The 21,180-nt window shown below is 38.1% G+C and overlaps 1 protein-coding gene across 1 annotated transcript; it reads left to right on the plus strand.

The window, feature by feature from the left end:
* The first annotated feature begins 408 nt into the window (after positions 1 to 408).
* On the plus strand, positions 409 to 17,859 carry LOC141903375 (uncharacterized). Its single transcript, XM_074791488.1, has 5 exons — positions 409 to 573; positions 1,637 to 1,750; positions 3,666 to 3,869; positions 14,248 to 15,552; positions 16,700 to 17,859. Exons 3-5 carry the CDS (start codon positions 3,713 to 3,715, stop codon positions 17,857 to 17,859), a joined length of 2,622 nt encoding a protein of 873 aa, XP_074647589.1. The 5' UTR covers positions 409 to 573; positions 1,637 to 1,750; positions 3,666 to 3,712.
* The last annotated feature ends 3,321 nt before the right edge of the window (positions 17,860 to 21,180 follow it).

Below are 21,180 nucleotides of genomic sequence, written 5' to 3' on the forward strand. Positions count from 1 at the left end.
TAATCTGGAAGAAATCCCACAATTAAAGAAACGAAAATGAAACTCGATTACTTGGTTTTCTTACTAAGAAGACAAACTGCGCTGCGGTCTACGTCTATATGGCCTTTTTTGGCCCATCCCCATCGCATTCGCATGCAATTGCAATATGTTAGTTCAATCACGCACACATTTTGCGAATAGGGTTTTTGTATGTATAATCCATATATTTGAATATTTCATAATTGCGTATACTTTTAGATTGCCAGAATTCGTAGATATGGATGCAGTGGTAGAGACAATCCGCTGATTAAAATGGGCAATCTCGACTGCTGTAGGGAATTACTACTATTATATTTTCATAATTTGCGTAATGAAATATCCTGACGATGGCTGGCAGACAGGATCTACACGCTTTGGATCGGATACATATCGATGCTACCAATTTTGCTCAAGCGCAAAGTAACGTTTTAACCGGATATGATCCGACATCCACCCTTTTGGGGGTTGGCGCGATTCCCGGAACTACCGTTTTGGGGACATCGTTCGGTTATCAAGACAGAATTCTTTCCACGCCGATAAACCTTTCCCAAACAGGTAGGTCTGAAACCTAGTTTTAAATCATTGATTTATCTTTTATTTTTTATATCGAATATCATCAGTATCGTGCATTTAGAAATTCATTTATAAAACAAGAAAATATGCCTACACAAGGATTTCTCATAATTGTTTTTGATGAAATATGATAGATATTCATCACTGTATATGCTTCTGAAAAATATGTTTTATGATAGATATTTTTTGATCGGGCTTATTTTTTAATATACATCTAGTCTATTGCGACAAAGAAAACTGGTTAAATAGCCAAGGCCCTTAGGTCTATATTTCAAACCTAGAAACATGCACAATATCAGCCTGGAGGAAACTTCTAGATTGGTATTGAATAAATATATGCGAAGTTATCCACTTTCTTAATTTCATGCTATGCATAGTACAATTATGTGATAATTGAATACCTATTATTCTTGATTCCGCAAGTCATTCAATATTATTATGAAGCCAAACTATTATTCTCTAGACATGGTCTTCTGACAAAGGCTTTTGTTAGAAAGAGTAAGTGCTTTTAATTTGAATTAAAGCTGACACAATCATGTTCAATTAAGATTTAATGCACTCAGTTCAAAGCAAACAGTCACTGCATTCTCTGAGAATTGAAGTATTTTTGAAACGGATCATGCCCATAGGATTCTTTGATGTTCGCCTGATAGCCTCCATAAAACAGAAATTATGTATTCCAATAACTTGCATAATATACACATTTCTCGGAACTCCAGGAATTATGGTATTTGAAAAAAGAATATCCTTGGTCTTTTATATAGTCTACATAAATATTTGAAATAGCCCAAGTCATATTCATATTCTCTAGGTTTTATAAAAGAATATATGCAACTGTAACCCTCACTTTCCTTAGTCATTATGTTTTGTGTCTTAGTCATTTTATGTTATATTATTTAGGAATGCTGTATTATGCATGGTTAATTGTGTATTTTCTTTTTAAATCTTGGCGTGTGTTTTTCATTCGATGTATTAATTTCTTTCTTGATATTATTCTTTTTCTTTTTTTTGGTTTTGAATCTATTTCACAAACTTGAATTTCTAGCTGGGAATGCCTCATCCTCTTGGTGTAACCCTTATTATCCGCATGGTCTGGACTTTTACAAAGCTTCTCACTCCATACCTCCTCACTATTGGCCTTCATCTTCGCATTCTGAAGGTAAGAGCCATTTCTTCATTTAAACTGCTTTGAAAACTGCGCACGAATAAAATGAAGCTGTTAAAAATTGATGCAATGAGATAGGCTTTAAAGGTCTTAAATGATTTTACCAGACATATTTTTGGATTGATTTTTAAATCGTCAAATATCCATTTTTGGGGGATTAATCGTCTTCAGAACATTACGAATTATTTATCAATTTCGCTTCGGCAAAAAATAATGCGAGCAACTCTATTCTAATCAAACCGAGCTGTAAGATGATTGAATTAATTGCGTCCTCGTGTTATGATGAAGTCAGGAAGTTAGTTATAATTTCTAGACGAGGAATCGCTCTATATGAGCTCAAATTATGAACACTCTCTGCACGCATGTAAAAAGGTTCTTCAAAACCTAATTGCAATTACGTAGAACGCTAGAACTGATGTAAATATGAGAAACGATATCACCTGTAAAACGTATACAAATGTTTCGATCACAAGTGGCAAATTACCTGGATCCGGTTGGATCTGTGTTCAAAATTTGAAATATTACCCGATAACTGTTAGTTTCAAATGTGTTTAAAAAATATATTAAGTCGTCTCGTTAATGGACATCGTGTAAATGCACTTCTATTTGTCAATATGGCTAATGATATGTAGCTACTGTCAACTGTATGGTACCTAATGGCTCTCCAGGCAGATAGTTGATTGAAATATTATCAGCAACAAAAAACTGATTGATGTAGCAATCATTTGAGTATTTTGAAGTTCTCCGTTGCTTTAGAATTTCTATAATAAACAGATCGAATCGCTTTCTAATCTAGAGGGCTTTATTTATCAAACGAGAAAAATGTCTGTGAAGTGATTTCTTTTATCAATTTTTGAATAAAATATTCTTATCAGCTTTCACTGATAATATGGAGGTGATCACGTATTCTAAAAGTGCCGAGTACTCATAAATTATTTCAGCAGAAATAGATTTAATCCGATCACGAATCACACGACTATAAGGTGATTAAGATCAGTACATAGGAGGGTGTCTGAAAATTATTAATCAATGTCTATCCTTGAAATTAAAACGAGAAGTTATGTACAAATCAACTATGCATGGTATTTAATTTTTATGCCATAAAAACTGTTACAATAATGTTTATACACTTTGATAACTAGTATGCGTTATATAGGGGTTCAGTGTGAGTGATGTACAAAAGTCTTCGATGTTGAAAAATAACAACAACAATTGTGAATTTTCATCATCAATTTTCAACTGCCGTATTTCATCAATATATTGGGTCCGGTTGCCGGTCAAATCAATTATCGATATATTCTTATTCAAAATTACTTTATCGTTCCTTAATATTATATAATTATGTTCCATTATTTATTGTTGATAATGCCTTATTTTCAAGCATTCAAGTTATTTTTCTCGTAGAGAAATGTATGCATGTATATGATGTTCTTTTGACTATAATACTAAAATATGTTTATTTTTCATTTCGAGAAAATATCTTATTTTGTAGAAAGATAAGCTAAATCAAAAAATGATTTGATTTCCAAGAAGCTGAATTTTGAATTTTAAGAAATATTAATTCAGTACTCTTAGAGAGGCACATGTTTATTTCTTATGATAAACACTAGGTTCTATTTGCGTTTCCCGCGACTGTCTGATATTTCAATTGAAGTAAAAAATGCAATATTGAGTTGAAATGTCACTATTCTCTTTTATCTTCCTCTCTCTTCAATATTGTAGGTTTTCTCTTCGATTTAATCTCACAGACAGACGGCCTCTCCTTCTGCGTTTATTCCTCAACTAGATGCTATATTTAGTGAATGAGCATGAATTAAGTCGTTGAGAGTTATTTATGAAACGGAAGTTATCGAAGATAATGAAATTCCGTCGATCGATAAAGTAATCAATTTATCGTTTGTTGTTTCAGGATTTGGTTCGTTTGGATTAAGTAATAATGCGACGGCTATATCGTATATGCCGTATTTGCCGATATTGTCAGCTGGCGCGACTGCTGCCACCGCCGCTGATATGTCTTCTTTATTTCCGCCCACCATCACTCCCCACATGCCACAAACGCCGACAGCCAATGTTCAACCGATCTACCATCGAATTTATGACTTGGGTCAAAAAGGTAAGGGGCGAAAAAGCGTTACATTTTACACTTCCGACGTTGAGACAATGATCGTTCTATACAGCATTTGATCGATCAATAGCCCAGAGATGATTTGGCGCGGGTCAAACTGGCCTGGATTAGACCCGAATAAAATTTGGCCCGTGCCTAATTAGAGAACGCGTTCACACGTAAACCACTCACTCTCCTTTGTCAGTATCTCGCGTCAACGTTTGGTATCCCACCACTTGCCTTTGTTTTAGTTTTCCAATAAAAAAACGGGATAGAAATAGTTGAAGCATCTTCTAATGGTGAAATCTGAAATTTATTTGTATCGCATTTGGATAGTATTAAAAAAAAAAATCTAGTACCCTCCGGGTATATAGGGATACTCTGGTTATTCAACTCTTGAGGACAGGTTATTTAGAACTGTAACCACGTTCTATTCTAGTGAGAATAACAGCAATTTCAGTCGCTCTATTGGAAACAATGACGTCAAAGTTGGTTTTTTTCCTAAACGTTCATCGAGAAAAATCCTACAGCTGCAAGAGTGCATAAATATGAATTGATTATTCGAATTGATCCGAGTTATAAGAATCGTACAGCTTACATATTCAAATAATGAGATATGATAAATTAATTCTGAAAAAAAAAACTCGAAGTAAGAAATTAGATTCGAAAAAAATGTAATCGTTTATATATATATGACCAAGAATCTGGTGTCCCCAGCTATTCTATTACTTCCACTTTTACTTTTAACAAGATATAAAGATATTTCCATGAATTTATTTGTTAATGTCGTGACGTTATCGTCACTGCGACACTACGGATCAGTTTTGAGGTTGTTTTTCTGGACGACGACGGAATCGCGTGGCCTTGATACTCGTCAAGGTAACAACACGAGTTACTGAGCTATGTGTACTCTCTGTTCTCTCTCTCTCTCTCTCTCTCTCTCTCTCTCTCTCTCTCTCTCTCTCTCACATGGTCGTCGTGGTGTAGTGTGCGCATACACACACACACACACATACTGAAACATTGCAGTTACAGAGCGCCCGATGATTGATTTTGTGACGGAGTATAATGCTCTGTGTGAGAGCATTGCTGTGGTGTATTTCGCAGTGCGCAGCAGAACGCACGCACCGTTTTTACAATGGATATCATCGTTTTCACGTTTCGTAGAGGATTAGTTAACATCGTCAAAACGTAAGTGGACGCGTTTTCATCGTCGTTGTTTTCGTGAAAGATTTCAGATTCGGGACGATCGTCGCATTCCCTCGTTGATCGGGAGATGACATTCGTTTAGTTATGGTGAAAATTTACATTACAACGCAGTTTGTGTGTGTACCTGTTATACATGTGCTTCCATTTCATTATCATTACTGAATTTGGAATAAACGATATCTCATTTCGATCGTTGAAATTATGCAAATATTCAATAATATGGGGATAATGTAATATGGTATCAATTACTGGGTGGTAAATTTTGAAACGACGACGAGATCATAATTTCTTTCTTTATCGCTACGATCCTGCTTCATATCGTTAACGGAGGTTTTTTCCAAAGGTTGGATACAATTTCATCCGTGCGTGGATGATATCGGAAGAGAAATCAATTTCACTTTGTAAATTGGATTAGAAGCATCTTGTTTGCTTCTACGTATTACCAGGGATGAGTGAGAAACCGCCCTCGTATTACGTGAACTACTCCTGAAATATTTCGTCATACGTTCATCTAATTTATCTCTAAATTAACGCATCATGAACCTGCCCGCATAGAAATTTCAGGAGCACATATATCTAAGTGTAAAATCTTTTGAAGTAATTATGAATAATATGCTTCTAGCCTCGAGGGTTTTTGAAGTATTCATTTTCACTCAATGAATTGATCAATGGATAAACTTCAAACCCGTGCAATTGTTGAAGATTGTCATCAAAACATATATCTACATCTTCTAAGCGAGCAACTCTGTTAGTAAGCAAGTAAGCGCTATGGGCAAACCTCACATAATTACATGAACTGTTCGCTAAACACTTTCAATTTTGTAAATATTTTGCATTTATTTTATACAATACCTGATTCGATAATAGATAGGATTTATTTCCAGTCTCAATCATTACACGCACACGTTTTAGTCGTATTCTGTTTATTGGACACTGTTGAATTATTCATCATTATGCGCGATGAATCTTTCGATTAAACGCTCCTCACTCGCGCGGTGCTGATAAAACACACGTTGTTTAGACCATTGGACCGGATCACTAGCTCTCTTCGCTAGCTTTCTTCGCTAGCTCTCTCCGCTAGCTCTCTCCGCTAGCTCTCTTCGCTAGCTCTCTTCGCTAGCTTCATCGCATTTATGAAGAAAAAAAATTGTAGATATGTATGTGGTGATTAGGTTGATAATATGCGCGAATAGATGAATGTCAAACAGCCACTCCCTTTACTGCTGCTTGAGATCCCTGACCCTAAGTTTAGACTCACTTGCATGTTTTTCTAAACGTTATAAGTTTTTGGCCGCTAGCATTCCATTAACTGTTTAAATAGAAAAGAACCTTCGAATAAATACTTGTAAAGAAGGGTATCACATTTTTAGATTAGGTTTAGCTTTTATTGTGCATAATTTAGAAATGTTCATATTATCTGCACTGGCAAAAGCATCCGATATAAAACGTTGTCTAGATTTCACAAGTATGGATAGGATATATCACCGGTAGCTTCAGGTGTTTGGAAGGTTTCATTGTTTATTCAAGAAAAGGTTGCCAACCAGGAAGTTTTTTTACCTAGAAATTCCATGTACGATCATATGATTCGTTCAGCCAGTTTTCTATACATACGCGATTGAGAATCCGTTCTCATCGGCCGCATTACTGAAACCAAGCCGGAGGATTGCTAATGCTGTATGTGACATGGGAGTTGAAATGCTGGCAAATTGCCGGCTATTGAGTAAAATGCTGATGAGAAATAACACTATCTATCCCTTCAATGTTGATGGGCCGATACAGTTTATCTCTTTATAGAATTCTTTCTGTTAATATTCTGGTATATTGTATGTGAAACATGCGGAATTAGGGGATTATTGGTTCCTGAAGTTTTGATAAAACGGTCGGTTAAAACATTGTGAAAAGCCTATAGAATGTAGGCCTATATTCATTAGTTTTACTTTACTCAACGATGATAGTTTTTTTTACTGTTATGAAGACATTTCATCTCATTCAGTTTATTAGTTCAGGTATCCGAAACTGATATTTCAACGTTTTAATGACTATCCCTTAATTTCAACTTTTTCAAATACTCATTATCTGAATGGTAAATCCGCGGCGTTAATTGTTTTGCTAATTAATTGATGAAGAAATTTCAGCTGGGCTTGTAAATGTCAGTACAGTTATAATGTATATTGATCACTTAGCAGCACTAGATTGAGAGATATAGCGAGATACATAGTTATATTGACAATTGTTTTGACTACGAGCCAAACCTGAATAACCAAACTGTAATAGTACATAATGTATTTGTGCGGTGGTTTTCAAACATTTGACAAAGTATCGATGATTCTTTAGTTATTTGATCACCATTGAACTGATGGATAATGCGGATACCATGCATAGTTTCAATGTTTATTCGATCATGAAGATTCGTTCTAAATCACAATACAGGTAACATAATTGAGCTGATTGATCTAATAAACTCATTACTGATGTGTTAAATGTTCATTTGAACGCGTCCTTTTCCATGAAACTCGGGGTACAATAAATAGATATCTACCGGGCTTGTCAATGAAAATACACAAATAAAAAATGGGAAAAAATCACTTAAAACACTCGGTCTGATGACATGATTGAATTTAAAGAGTATTCAGAGCTAGATGTGATATTCAGGTATCAGGTAATTAGTTATGTCTGACCAGGGTCTGACTGTCACTGGTTTTGGCCTTTTTGAACGATGAAGCGCCGCTGAAGCGCCGATGAAGCGCCGCACATCTCTGCAGTCCTCCGTGTGTCTTCCTCATGCGGGGTAAATCGACAGTAATATCAATATTATCGGAACAAGAAGTTGAAGAACAATCAGGTCTATCATAAACCTAGGATTTTCTGTCAATAATCCTCGAGTATAGTCGAGATACTGCGATGATTTTATTGGATTTTGTTAATTTTGATACCAACGATTTGAGAATATCAATGATATTCACGATCAGAAAGTAATTCATTTTACCTATGATATGTTCTTGAACCTGATATCGGTCGTGGTGATCGCGATGAAGGACATGTCTTCACAATGCCAAAACGCTTTACTTTCTTGATTATACTCAGTTACTATTTCAACCCAACCACTCCCGCATCGTATAATATAACTATGTCTTCAAATTCACTCACTGCGAGTGTCTTTAGTTCTATGAAATCCTTATTTGCATCAACTGAATAATAGATAGTATATAAAGTGAATATCATAAAACCATAGGAATTCAGATAACAATTGACGAAACGTTCTGAGTCTGTGTCGGTAACGATAATATAGAAAAGTCCCGCAATAAGAAAAAAATGAGTCCAAGGGAATGATTCAATTTTGACATTTTTGACTATGTTCAAATATTCATCTTCAGGAATACTGATTGATTCAAAAATCAATCATCAACAAAAGGAAAAACCACTTCAGACTCGTTTCTCTTTCTGTGCGATTTTTCTTCATAAACCGTTTAGATGTTTTATCACCGTTCATCGCAGTTGTTTTTATGCGTGTAGTTCATTTGTTTCTATGAAAATCACATGAAACCGTCAGTGATCGATCGACGAACTCTGTTCCGACGAGATTTTACCTAGTTATTATCGATGATTTTTCTTCTATCGATTCGGTTCGTCGACGGTTCTGTATTTCATCGATCGTATTTTGTTTTCCGTCGTCGTTCTGTCGCCGCGATGTAAAATATATCTGCGTAAATCATCGTCGGTCTCTACTAGTTTTATGAAATCACCTATGAATTTCATCATGCGTTTGTATCGTGCCTTCAGAGCTATTACTATTGAAGGCGCTCTTCGGAGACAAGTGATGACTTGAACGAACATTTCTTGAACTATCCTTTGAATTCGGAGAGAGTTGCTATCACGCAGGGGTTGGGGGTAAGGAATACCGCGTTGGTGTTTGTCTCAAATGCACATTCACCAAATGACATGAGGTGATCTGATATTAACTGAAGGTTCTCTCTTGGAGCAAGGGTTTCGACTCACCTGTAAAGGTTGAAGAGGTGAGAGGGAGCCAGGAGCATGGAGCATTTGAACATAGACGACTGTAAAACAAGATTGAACAAGATATCAGTAAATAAATCATATGAATTTTCTTAGGAATTCAGTTATGAAGATAGACCAATGCTTGAATATATGAGTGACTTCTTAGGTAACATACTTGAAGTGAATTGTACATATTTTACTATTTTGCATTCCACTGAAAATCTATTGGTTTTGTTTATCAAAGTATTTAGATGAAATCATCTTACATCATAAAATCCTGAGTACCATACAGGGCCCAGTTTCACAAAAAGGATTAAAGCCTAAATTGATTTAAGATAAACTGAATTAATGAAAAATTAAATCGATTTAAGAGTTAAACCTTTTTGTGAAACTGGGCCCTGGCATGTACATGTTTTTACTGTGTGATCACACAAGCGTTTTTGGCTTGTGCCAAATAAGGCCCTGCGCAACAACTGTTCACAGAGGTACCAAATGAACCTGCGCGTCGGACTAAGCCTGAACCAAATTTCAGCACGTTCAAATTATTCCGTGTAAATTGCAACTGCTTCTGGAAATGACTCGCTCGGCTTTATTTGAGCATCGTTTAGTATCGACTGAGTGGTTCATGTGCTCTAATTAGGCACGTGCCAAATTTAGCACGAGCCCGATCTGGGCCAATTTGGTGTGGAACGAATCATCTCCGTGCGATCGCGGCTAATCCATCTCGCGTGTAGCTTATACAACTATTTTTTTTACTCTTTATCACGCAGCCTCATTCAGTATATGAGGAATTCCAATATTTGATCGGAATTCACGCGGCTGCTAGGATGGATAGAACGCTCTCTCCGTATCGGATAATTTCTATCCTGCCGGCTGCATTTCCTTCTACAGTTCATTAAACATAATTACACGCCACGTACGTTTTAGTATTACTGATATTACGCCATATAGTGAAAGTGTTGCAGATATTACCGCATACACTGAACATTAGAAAAAAAAGAATATTATTTGTAAGCCGAAGAGCGTATTCTAATATGGATTTGGAAATAAATTATTATTTATTATATTATTTAACGTGTTGCAGATATTTGTTGATGGGAATAATTATAATCGAAAATTGATAGTATATTCATTGGCGATGTTGATAAATTTAATGAGAACAGCGCTCACTTGTTGTGAAATATCAGGTACAATTTCTTAACCCTTTCGTTGCATCTACACCGCAGTGCGGTGTATAAATCAGTGATGGATTTTGCTAGTATGCCGCACTGCGGTGTATTGATGTTATTAGTAATTAGTAATTATCTCTATTGAAAAATGGCAGCACTTGTCAGACATAGTGAACTATTAGTAACTAACGATACACCGCACCGCGGTGTAGACGCACTATAGTGGTATTCCCGTTATTCAACACACTATGGTGGAATTTTTTAAAATTTTCAAATTATCTCTAGCACTATAGGGTATTAACTAGTCAGCACTGAAAGGGTTAAGGAATTCAGTTACGAAGTCAGTATTGAATATATGAGTGACTTAATTGGTAACATGAACTGAAATGTACATATTCTGATATTTTACATTCGACTTAGAAATTTTTGGTTTTGTTTGTCTAAATTTGTAGAGTATAGTTATCCCGCTGATTTTGTTATGAGGAAAAACCGGTTTTAGGTAAATTCAATTCTCGGGTTTTATTAATATACCGATACCTGGTTGAAAATGTCAGTAATGGCTTAAAGCATTTGCATCGCAGCGAACCAGCACCGTTCGCGATATACATTGCAATTGATAAATCCAATTCAATTATTTCTCTTCCGTTTAGACGAAACACTTCACACCTAATGACGCAAATAGTAAAAAGAATGTCAGTTCTTTCTCAGCACACACCGGCGGGGTTATGGCTGTTTGACGTAATGTGTCTGGCAGGATAGGTCACTTTATTTATCCTGATTCTAGTCGTGTCCATATTCTCATGTTATAGATCAGTTCGTAACAAATAAGCAGCATCTGTCATAAAGATGACGAATATCCTGACAGGGAGGTGTATAAATGTCACCGGAGTATTGATTGATAGATGATGAAATTAACCCTATTAAAACTGTCATCGGTGTGTATAAATAAACGCAGCTGTATTTGTCAACTGTATCTCTCGTTTCTATGCAGAATATTAATTACCACAACAGAATTATTATTTTTTGGCCGAAGCGTTGTAGGTCGGCTTTGGGGGGTGTTGGTTGTTGGATTGCAGGAAATCAAGCGAATGGTTTTTCAAGTCAGGAGGCGCATTCGCCAAATAAACCTTCTGGAGTTGGTGTTGGAGTCGGCGTTATTGGCACAAAATTCAAATCTAAATAAATGGCTGATGTATTAAACGTGAAGATCTCAACTGTTAGGAATTTGATGGATTAAATGTCTCCATATAAATGTCTCTCTCTCTCTCTTTTCTGCTTTCTCCGCTCACCTCTCTCTCTCACTCTAGCTCTGTCATCTATTCCTTTTACCTCTTTCTTCTCCCTCTCTTGCTTCTCTCCCATTCAACTCTCCCTTCTCTCCCTTTTACCTCTTTCTCTCCTCTCTCCCTCTCGATCTCAAAGTAGTTATCTGTTCCTTTTTTTCCATTGCTGCTATTTTAATGTTGGTTTTATAAGCAACATGTGACGTGATGGTAGAGCACCACGGCCGGCCGGGTGGCAGCAGCCTGACTCATATACAGCTTGTTTGCTTCAAATGTCATTTTGTGTAAGATTCTGTTATTATATCAATATTAAAACAATCCTCGATCAATCAATCATACATCAGTTTAGATTTTCTACGAAATTCCTTTCTTCGAATAAGTATAACTCAATCGGACTCACTTTTTCTTCTGATTCTATAAATAATTTGTTAATATTACAAAATCCAAGTTAGACATGGCAGTAATATCAGCCGACGTAGCCTAGTTTGACGTGTAGATTCAAACTGTTTTTAAAATAGATATGACGGGTTCGATGACTGCAGTTGTTGCGATCATCAGGTGGTGATTAAGGTAATAGTTGAGGCTTATGATACACGTGTAAGTGTAAACTTCGTCAATTCGCGTTGAGTTTGTTGACTAAGATCTCAATGAATGAGTCAATAATGCGCTGATTAATAGTTGAAACCACATTTGAAGTGACATAACAGAAACATGCACAGTTATTATTGTAATCGTGTATTCAGTGCACGCGGTACTCCTTCGATTTCTAGAAACCACTTATTCTCTTGCACTTATGAGAGAATTCAATTTCCGTTATTTTCAACGAGTTTTAACGTTACCTCGTGGCTGGAATGGACTCGATTCGAATTGAGTAAATAATGGGTTTTTCTAAAACTGGCCCACAGAATGACTAACAGTATAAGGGTTTTTTCATCACAGTAACGCAAAGCTGCAAAAGCGCAGTCAATGTCAGCTCCAACACTTAAAACGGGTATTTAACCAGTCACTTAATCAATTTGGATCCTCCATTTTGTTAGATATATGTATCAATAATGTCTAATATATTCTTTTCTGCGGTAAAAATTATATTTTAGGTCTCATAGATAATGGTGTAGAATGTAATGTTTCCCTGATTGCAGGTTACTATACCTGCGTAGTTGTATTTGCCATAAAAGTGTATAACGTAGAAATGGCCTTTTGTCGTGTAATAAATCTTCACCGGGCGTTAGAACGTCGTCTCTTGAGTATTCACCAGTATTCCGTCATTATCGCGGCTAGTCCTCGGTGGTGTAGTTCCTCGGTGGTGTACGTTCCTCGGTGGTGTACGTTCCCCGGTGGTGAACGTTCCTCGGTGGTATACGTTCCTCGGTGGTGTACTTTCCCCGGTGGTGTACTTTCCTCGGTGGTGTACGTCCCTCAGTGGTGTACGTTCCTCGTTGGTGTACGCTCCTCGGTGGTGTACGCTCCTCGGTGGTGTACTTTCCTCGGTGGTGTACGTTCCCCGGTGGTGTACATTCCTCGGTGGTGTACGTTCCTCGGTGGTGTACGTTCCTCGGTGGTGTACGTTCCTCGGTGGTGTACATTCCTTGTTGGTGTACGTCCCTCAGTGGTGTACGTTCCTCGGTGGTGTACGCTCCTCGGTGGTGTACGTTCCTCGGTGGTGTACGTTCCTCGGTGGTGTACGTTCCTCGTTGGTGTACGTTCCCCGGTGGTGTACGTTCCCCGGTGGTGTACGCTCCTCGGTGGTATACGCTCCTCGGTGGTATACGCTCCTCGGTGGTGTACGTTCCTCAGTGGAGTACGTTCCTCGCTTGTCACTCATTCTGCTATAAAATCATTACAGCTCGTCATAAACATCAATTCGTTTCAAGTTTCATTCCATCGATTAAATCATGCATCGCCGTTAATTGAAACGCTTTTGAAATTCACCTCATTCAATGAATTTTCCGTGGCTCTTATTGACAAAAATAGTTTCAGGTAGAAATGTGTGTTATTTCAGTATAAGAATATCAAACATGTTTATGTATACAGATGGCCGAGTAATAGCTATGAATATGAATCAAGTAGCGTCTAATTTGTAAATGTGTTTTCACGTGATTATCGGGTAAATGTCTGTGGCTGATCGTGGCGTGGAATCGTAATTAAGGGATACGTTGGATAGATCTACCCTGATCCTAGCTGTTACCCGATTCAACGCCGCACATGCTAATGTTTCGGGAAAAAACCCGACCAATTCGACCAATTTGTGTCGGTAGTTTATAATGACGGCTACTCGTCAGAATAGAAGACAAGCTGGCGCTGGTTATTAGGTACCTCCTGGCTATTTCCTATTTCAGTTACATCATCTGTCATCAATAGATTAATTGATGTTCAGTTGATCTATACATTAAGTGAAGAAAGATCATTTTATGGAATTGTATGAGGTTATGTAACACTAAATATCATTGAAACTCCTCGGTTTGCTTCATAGAATCATGGACTCTGATGGAATGGATGATTATTGGTTATTCATCTAGGATTCATTTTCATATTTGTCTCTATTCACATTACTTCGCTCAGTCTATTCTTAGATGGAATGAGCCAATTTAGATCAAACTTTCCGCTTGTGTGGGAACGCTTAATCCGCTCTAAACTGGAATAGACTATATCAAGAATGTCCTGAATAATGTAGTGTGAAAGCTGCTTATGAGTATGAATGCACTAATGCTACAGTTTGGTTATGTTTTTCAGATACAAAATGCATGAACGACAGTTTTTTGATTTCATCAGCGATACCAGCGCAACAGACAGTTTACCCTCAACAGCAGCAGCAGCAAACTTTAGTAGCAACCGGTCCGATCATCACGACAACCACACCTGTATTACCGGCGAAATCGATCGCGACACCGCAGCGCCCCCTAGAACCGAAACCTATCCGGCCAAATTCATCAACATCCTCTAATAAAGCGAACACCGATGGAAAAATGGAGCAAGTTGCGGCAAAGAACTCCGCGATCTCCAACAACAGTTCCGTGGCGAAATCACCGAATTCGAAGTCGCCGGGGAATACCAGCAACGAGTCGCGACGCGTCGAAATTAAATGCAAAACCGGTTCGAATTTTAAATCAAATAAATCTGCCGCTGATACTACAACTAAAACTGTGAACTCGACATCACCGGAAAGTTGTCGCGATAAAACGAAAAATGACGAACGCGAAATTAAAAATCCTTCGCATACTAGTCACACGGTGTCGAACATTCTGAAATTGAAAACACCGGAGTCAAAAACAGGAAAACACGTCGCGGTAGAGACCTCGACATCATCGGCGGCAGCGGTCACCGTTTCATCTTCGCTCGTCGGGAAATATTCCAAAAATGACGGTACGAGAAAAGTCGAGAGGAACGTGGTCGATTCGACGATGAACGACGATACGAATGTCAAGGTCGACGATAATCAGGAGCTGGACGTCGTTACGTCGAGTGACGATACACGAATTCCGGCGGACGATCGTTTAAAAACTCGGGACGCCGCGGACGACGAACGTATGGTGCTAACGCGTAACGTCGGTGATAAAACAGAGCGTAAAACGTCGACTTCATCCGTGCCAAATGATCATCGCCGAAATAACTACGCGGGAAAATGTGATATTGAAAACAGTTGGTCGGGCGTCGAGAAATATCGCGATAGTTTTATCATTGATTCAGTGGCGGCGAAGAGAGCCGTACAGAGTTTCACGTTTCACGACGACGACGAGATACGACTAAAACCCGGCCACCTCGACGACGGACTGAATCAATCGATATGTGATAATACAGTGAGTTGTATAAAGCCAGATACGTGCAGCAGCAGCAGCAGCTACCGGAGCGGCGGGAGTGGTTCTATAGTCACGTCGGATATTACCGATCGTAACAAAATAACATCCCCGACCTCGACAACTCCGAGAAAAACGCCTCCTATATCGACGGGAAACACAGAACCCGTCGCAAATAGTGACGTAAAGACTGACGGGCTGACCTCTAAAAGTCCAGATAGAGGTTCTGCGTATGCTTGTCCAGGTAAGATGCCCGTCTTAAAGAAAAAAAACATCTTTCATATCTGATGCTAAATCTTTAAAGAGAGTATTCCAGTCTTAACAACATTCTTAAAGCTATGATCAATGCTCGCGCAGAGACGATTCGACCCGGGTTAAACTGGCCCGAACCAGACCTAAGTCTCGATAGTGACATGTACTAAAATGCTATCAAAACGATTGTGACGTGTGCACTACTGCTGTTCTTACGACCTGATCGGGTCGAAAGTCGACCTGAGCTCGGCTTAGAAGGAGCGGTGCCTGATCATCATTATTCGATAGCTTAGTTAACTCGAGCATCAATCTCGGATATCAAATAAACTCATATTTCATAAATTCAGTATGAACCGTATGAAATATACCCTCATTCAAAATGTGAATTCTCGACAGAATGCAACAACGCCGTATCGGATATCAATCAGTTGAAAATGAATTCATTTGCGATTGATTTTTTTTGCGGGGAGCAAACACGCATCAAAGTTAACCGGAGTTACGAACATTGATTTAGTTGTAGGGGCATAAACAAGAAAGTGCAAACTGATTTCCCTCGAGGAACAATGTATAAAAATGTACTCAACGCGTGTCATGTTTTCGCATTTTATGCATTTGTCGCGTTGAACGCTGAAGCCTGAATTCATAAATAAGTCTTGGGAAACGCGTGTATAAAACTGCCAGAAAATTGATGATGCAATGTCTTTTTAAATTTACTGTCTTTATTTGATGTCGTAAAAACCATTACAATAATGTTTATACACATTGATAACTAGTATGCGTTATTCAAGTGGTTCTGTTAGGGTTATGTGCTAATTACGTCATCAATATTGGAACATTTCAAAATTACAATCACTATTGTGATTTTTGGCGTACATTTTGTATCCAATATATTTCATAACTCTTATTTTATATTTGATGAATTCTGAAAATCATTTTTGAGACGATGTGCACAACGTCATCAATATATCTGGGCTAGACTGGTTGCCGGTCAATTCAATTCAATTATCGATATATTCAATTCCAAAATAACTTCATTGATCCGTAATAATATCCTTAATTTTATGTTATGTTATTTATTGTCGATAATGCGTTATTTTCAAGGCATCAATAAAATTTCAAGTATTTTCTTGTTTTTGTAGTTTCCAGTCCAGGCAGTAATACTAGCAGCAGCAGCAGCAGTAATGGTGAATTCGTACCTGCTCTTTCTCCCGCTCATCATTTGCCGTATTATCAATCTCTTTATTCCATCGCAAAAACGAAAACGACGGCAAAAGATCGTCGAAAAGTTCACGCTATGACTTTCACTCCGGAGATTGGCACGATGCCAGGCGTTAACCCCGCACCGGCGAACGCGGCGACGTCTTCGAAATGTCCAACGATTACGAAAAAGGAGGCGACGAGAGAGGTCGGTAAGAGAACGTCGGGCAGAAATAGTCATTCCAGATCGACGAAAAACAATAGCGGTCAGAAAACGAAGAAATGCAACGATAATAAACGCGTGAACGCGTCGGACGTTACCGCGGGCTGGAAACAAACTCCCGCAGCCGTTTCAAATGAGCGAAAACGCAAGAATGACTGCTCGAAAACAAAGAAAAATGATACGGAGAAACTGACAGAGGAGTCGGTTACCGGTGACCGAGTTAATGAAATAAACATCACAGCACCGGCAAGTGTTCATTGTTTTGCTAATAGTAATGATGCTGATACATGCTCCGGTGTCGGCGGTTCGCAACGATCACCGGTTTCAACGGGATCAGTTGTTGACAGTTCCGTTTTACTGCCTTCGTACGCGGATATAATACACCATCCGGGTCCCATAAATCTTCATACGGGATCGCTTAAAAGCCACGCCGCGAAAACGCATCCGAATCCCAGCGGTACGGTGGCAATATCGTCTCCCGTTCACGGTCGGTCGAATAGTAGTAGTAGTAGTAGTACTAGTGCTGCCGTCTACAGTTGGAATCGGTCATTAACTACGTGCCCGTCGCGGTCGACCGTTCTCCGCGGCGACCTCGGCAAAAGCGTCGATTACGCGACGCCGAAACGATGCGTGAATCGGAACGCAAAAGAAGCAGATACGATTCGCGAATCGGCGATCGGTTCGAAAAAATCCGGATCGAATAAAAGCGGTCATCAACGTCGCCAGGTGCTGTCGGTCGACGAGAAAAAGAGAAAAACGGCGGAAAATATACCGATAGCCAGCGTACAAGCTACGTCATTATCTAATGACCATCAGGAATTAGAGAATAACTCAACAAACGATAGCGGCGCTTCTACTGTTACTTCATCGGGTGAGTAGAATTCGAAATTAGATCATAAAACATGTTTTGTAAATCGAGAGAGAGATTGAATAATTCATCCGCTACTAGAATTACATACGGTAAAACCTGAAGAATTGAGGTGAACTGCTGAATATCCGAACTCTATCGGGCTAGAAAGATTCATGGAGGTTTCATAATAGTCAATAGCAAATACCGGACCATAGCATGCTGAAATTCAGTGTCGTCACTGAGGTACAAAATGCTATTTCTCAGGGTTTGTTTGAACATTGAAAAATGTTAACCACCTTAGGACATTCTACTCATATTCCTGGTCATGTATTGCCAAATTTGGTGCCGTGGATTAAGAGCAGTAGCATGTCTAACCATCAATGATAGTATGATTATTGACAATATTGCGATGGATTGGGCCCGTAGGTGTTTCGCATCATAACCGGCTTGTGCAGGTCCGATTAGCAGGGCTTGATAAAATGTTAATGTCTAGCGCACACATGTCTCGCGTCTTCAATGTACCCTGATAATTTCATATGTTCGGAAAAGCCATTAAATCGAGTCCACGTGGTTAGATTTTTCCTGTCCGGACAAAATTGTTGCAAGCCGATACAAGTTTGATTGCATAGAATAGTTCAATGCAGGACGCATGCATTCATTAGAGTGAGTGTCAGTGACATTACATGTACTTGTTTTCTAAACGAGTTCTCGTTCACAATGTGAAGAGGTTTATGAGTCGCTTACTAACATTGTTATTATGGTAATTTCGTTATATCATCAAACTCTGAATCTGAACATACGAAGCATTGATCCGTACGCGAAAAGCTATTGACCTTTAATTAATCACTTTCGAAATTCGAAGTGAAAAGCTTGTGAAGTGTTCCTTAAGTTTCTGATACTGGTTCATAAGTAGAGAGATGAGAGAGAGCTATATTTCATTTTATTAGCCTTATTTTTAGCGTTGAAAATGAAATGTTTTTGACAGTATAGAACAGACCCGAATGAATACCCGGATGGCTATTGACATTTGTGGTTTGCGGTTTGATAATAGTGGAATCGCTATCAAAGCAAAGGTCGTTCAATGTTATCGTATTACTGTTCATTGAATTGAAACCGCTGGAAGCTAAAACGAATTAATTTATGAACAGTGTATAAAAGTATATTAGAATAATATTACTACATGACATATAAGTATTTTATAGGCCTCCATTCTGGTGATAATACACACCGCTGATCCAGTTAGGCAATTTCAACAAATTTCCATAAAATATTTATTTCCAAATTGTCTGCGAATATAAAACTCGTCTTCGAGAGTTCGTAGTTTAAATATGTTGCCTTGGTATAAAAATAAGAAATGATTGACGGTATTTCGGTACCAGCTCTGTCTCTGTTATAGCCTGCAGTAATCATTAAGGGCATTCGCGGTATTGAGCTTGGTGAATGCTGTATTATGCCATTGTTTGTTCAGTGATTTTTTTGCTAGTAGAAGTAGCGATGATGATGTAACCAACTGTTGCTTCATACACTGAGTATCGCTGTTTGTATGGAAAAATATAACCGATGATCGTGAGATAAATACATATATTCACATTAGTCGTTATTATACAATGCAGCTACAAACCTGAATTGAAATACTCTCATTTCAGGCCCGTAGTGAACCATGTCTTTATGGGGGTTCAATTTTCATGAAAGTTGAACTTTTTGTACGGTGCCAATGCAAATGTTGTGTTCTGGGGGTCAATTTTCATGAAAGTTGAACTTTTTGTACGGTGCCGATGCAAATGTTGTGTTCTGGGGGTCAATTTTCATGAAAGTTGAACTTTTTGTACGGTGCCGATGCAAATGTTGTGTTCTGGGGGTCAATTTTCATGAAAGTTGAACTTTTTGTACGGTGCCGATGCAAATGTTGTGTTCTGGGGGTCAATTTTCATGAAAGTTGAACTTTTTGTACGGTGCCGATGCAAATGTTGTGTTCTGGGGGAATACTACTAGTGCAGAAAATGTTTTGTTAATTAGATGCAAAAAGGAGCAATTTCACAAATTCAGCATATTTGGGGTGAAAAAAATGCTTCTTTTTCGTATAGCGTTATAAGCTAAGTTTATGCATATTTTGAATGAAAACAAATAAAAAAATGTTACTAATGAGTGAATCTTTTGAAAATGATGCTCAAATTTTCTTAAATTTTCATCTGGGTAGACAAGTGGGGAATGAACTTATTACGGGCCTGCATTTGAAAGTTGCTGAATAATATCTCACGATCTCTGTGTATAGGTTTATCTGTTTTATGTGAAACGTTTCTCATCAATAATTGAAGGAATCTTTCTCACGTCGTTTCGAGAAGATATCCGAATGAAATATTCATTCTCCTCTTAGAGTTCGCTTGAAGCGTTCTCAGAGGTGATACAACAAACAATGCATGAAAATTCAGACAGACCTTTTACTTTAGCTGTCAAATTAGAATTATCCGATGAATTTTCTATCGATGAAGTCAGAATTCGAAATAGCTGAGATTCTATGTATAAAATTGGCAGTTTCTTCTAATTGTTTTGCGGTGATTTACTGAACTGTAGCAGTAAACAACCGTGTACTAACATTAATAACTCAGCATCCTGGAAAAAATATAAACAAAGTTATGTAATTATGTAGTATAGTAAAGAGATGTTTAGTGCAAAATACCGAAATAGACTTTCTGAGAGTTCTGATAAAAGAATGTATTTTTCATATTGATTATCAGGTTGATTTGAATATCTGTGTTCTAGATATCTTGATGAAGTGTTGAGTAGGTCTTCCTTCGAGAAAAGTGGATGCGTTTATCGCGATTTAGATAATATTCGGATATGAATTGTATACGACTGGTTGAGTAGAGAGATATGTACGTGAAATTGAGAGGAAATGAAAAAAGTGTGATGGTAGTTTTTTTTTGTTTGAATAACGCATGCGTCGAGGTTTTCGAGCGGCTATAGAAAAAACCCGAACCGGGGTAAATACGATATCTACACGTTTGACTCATACTAGCCTACATACACATTCCTCAACTCGATGCATCGCGGAAAATAAGAAAATACAATCTTCTACGGCGGCTTCTCGCTCTGTGAGAAAATTCGATTTGATTAACATAGTTCATTTTGCCGCATGCGTTTTGCCTATACGGCGATAATCAAGCCGATTTACTTTCATCGGCGTGTTTCTTGAGGTATAGTCTATCTGCATTAATTTCCTACCAAATTCGGCGTTCTGTATTCCAGACGAGTACGCGAAGAAAATGTTCAATTTCCCTTCGTATTCACCAACAAACATCTCTCCCTTTTTTCCTCTCTCTCTCTCTTTCTCTCTCTCGATCGGCGGATCT

The sequence above is a fragment of the Tubulanus polymorphus genome, chromosome 4, assembly GCF_964204645.1.
Source record: "Tubulanus polymorphus chromosome 4, tnTubPoly1.2, whole genome shotgun sequence".
Taxonomy (NCBI): domain Eukaryota; kingdom Metazoa; phylum Nemertea; class Palaeonemertea; order Tubulaniformes; family Tubulanidae; genus Tubulanus; species Tubulanus polymorphus.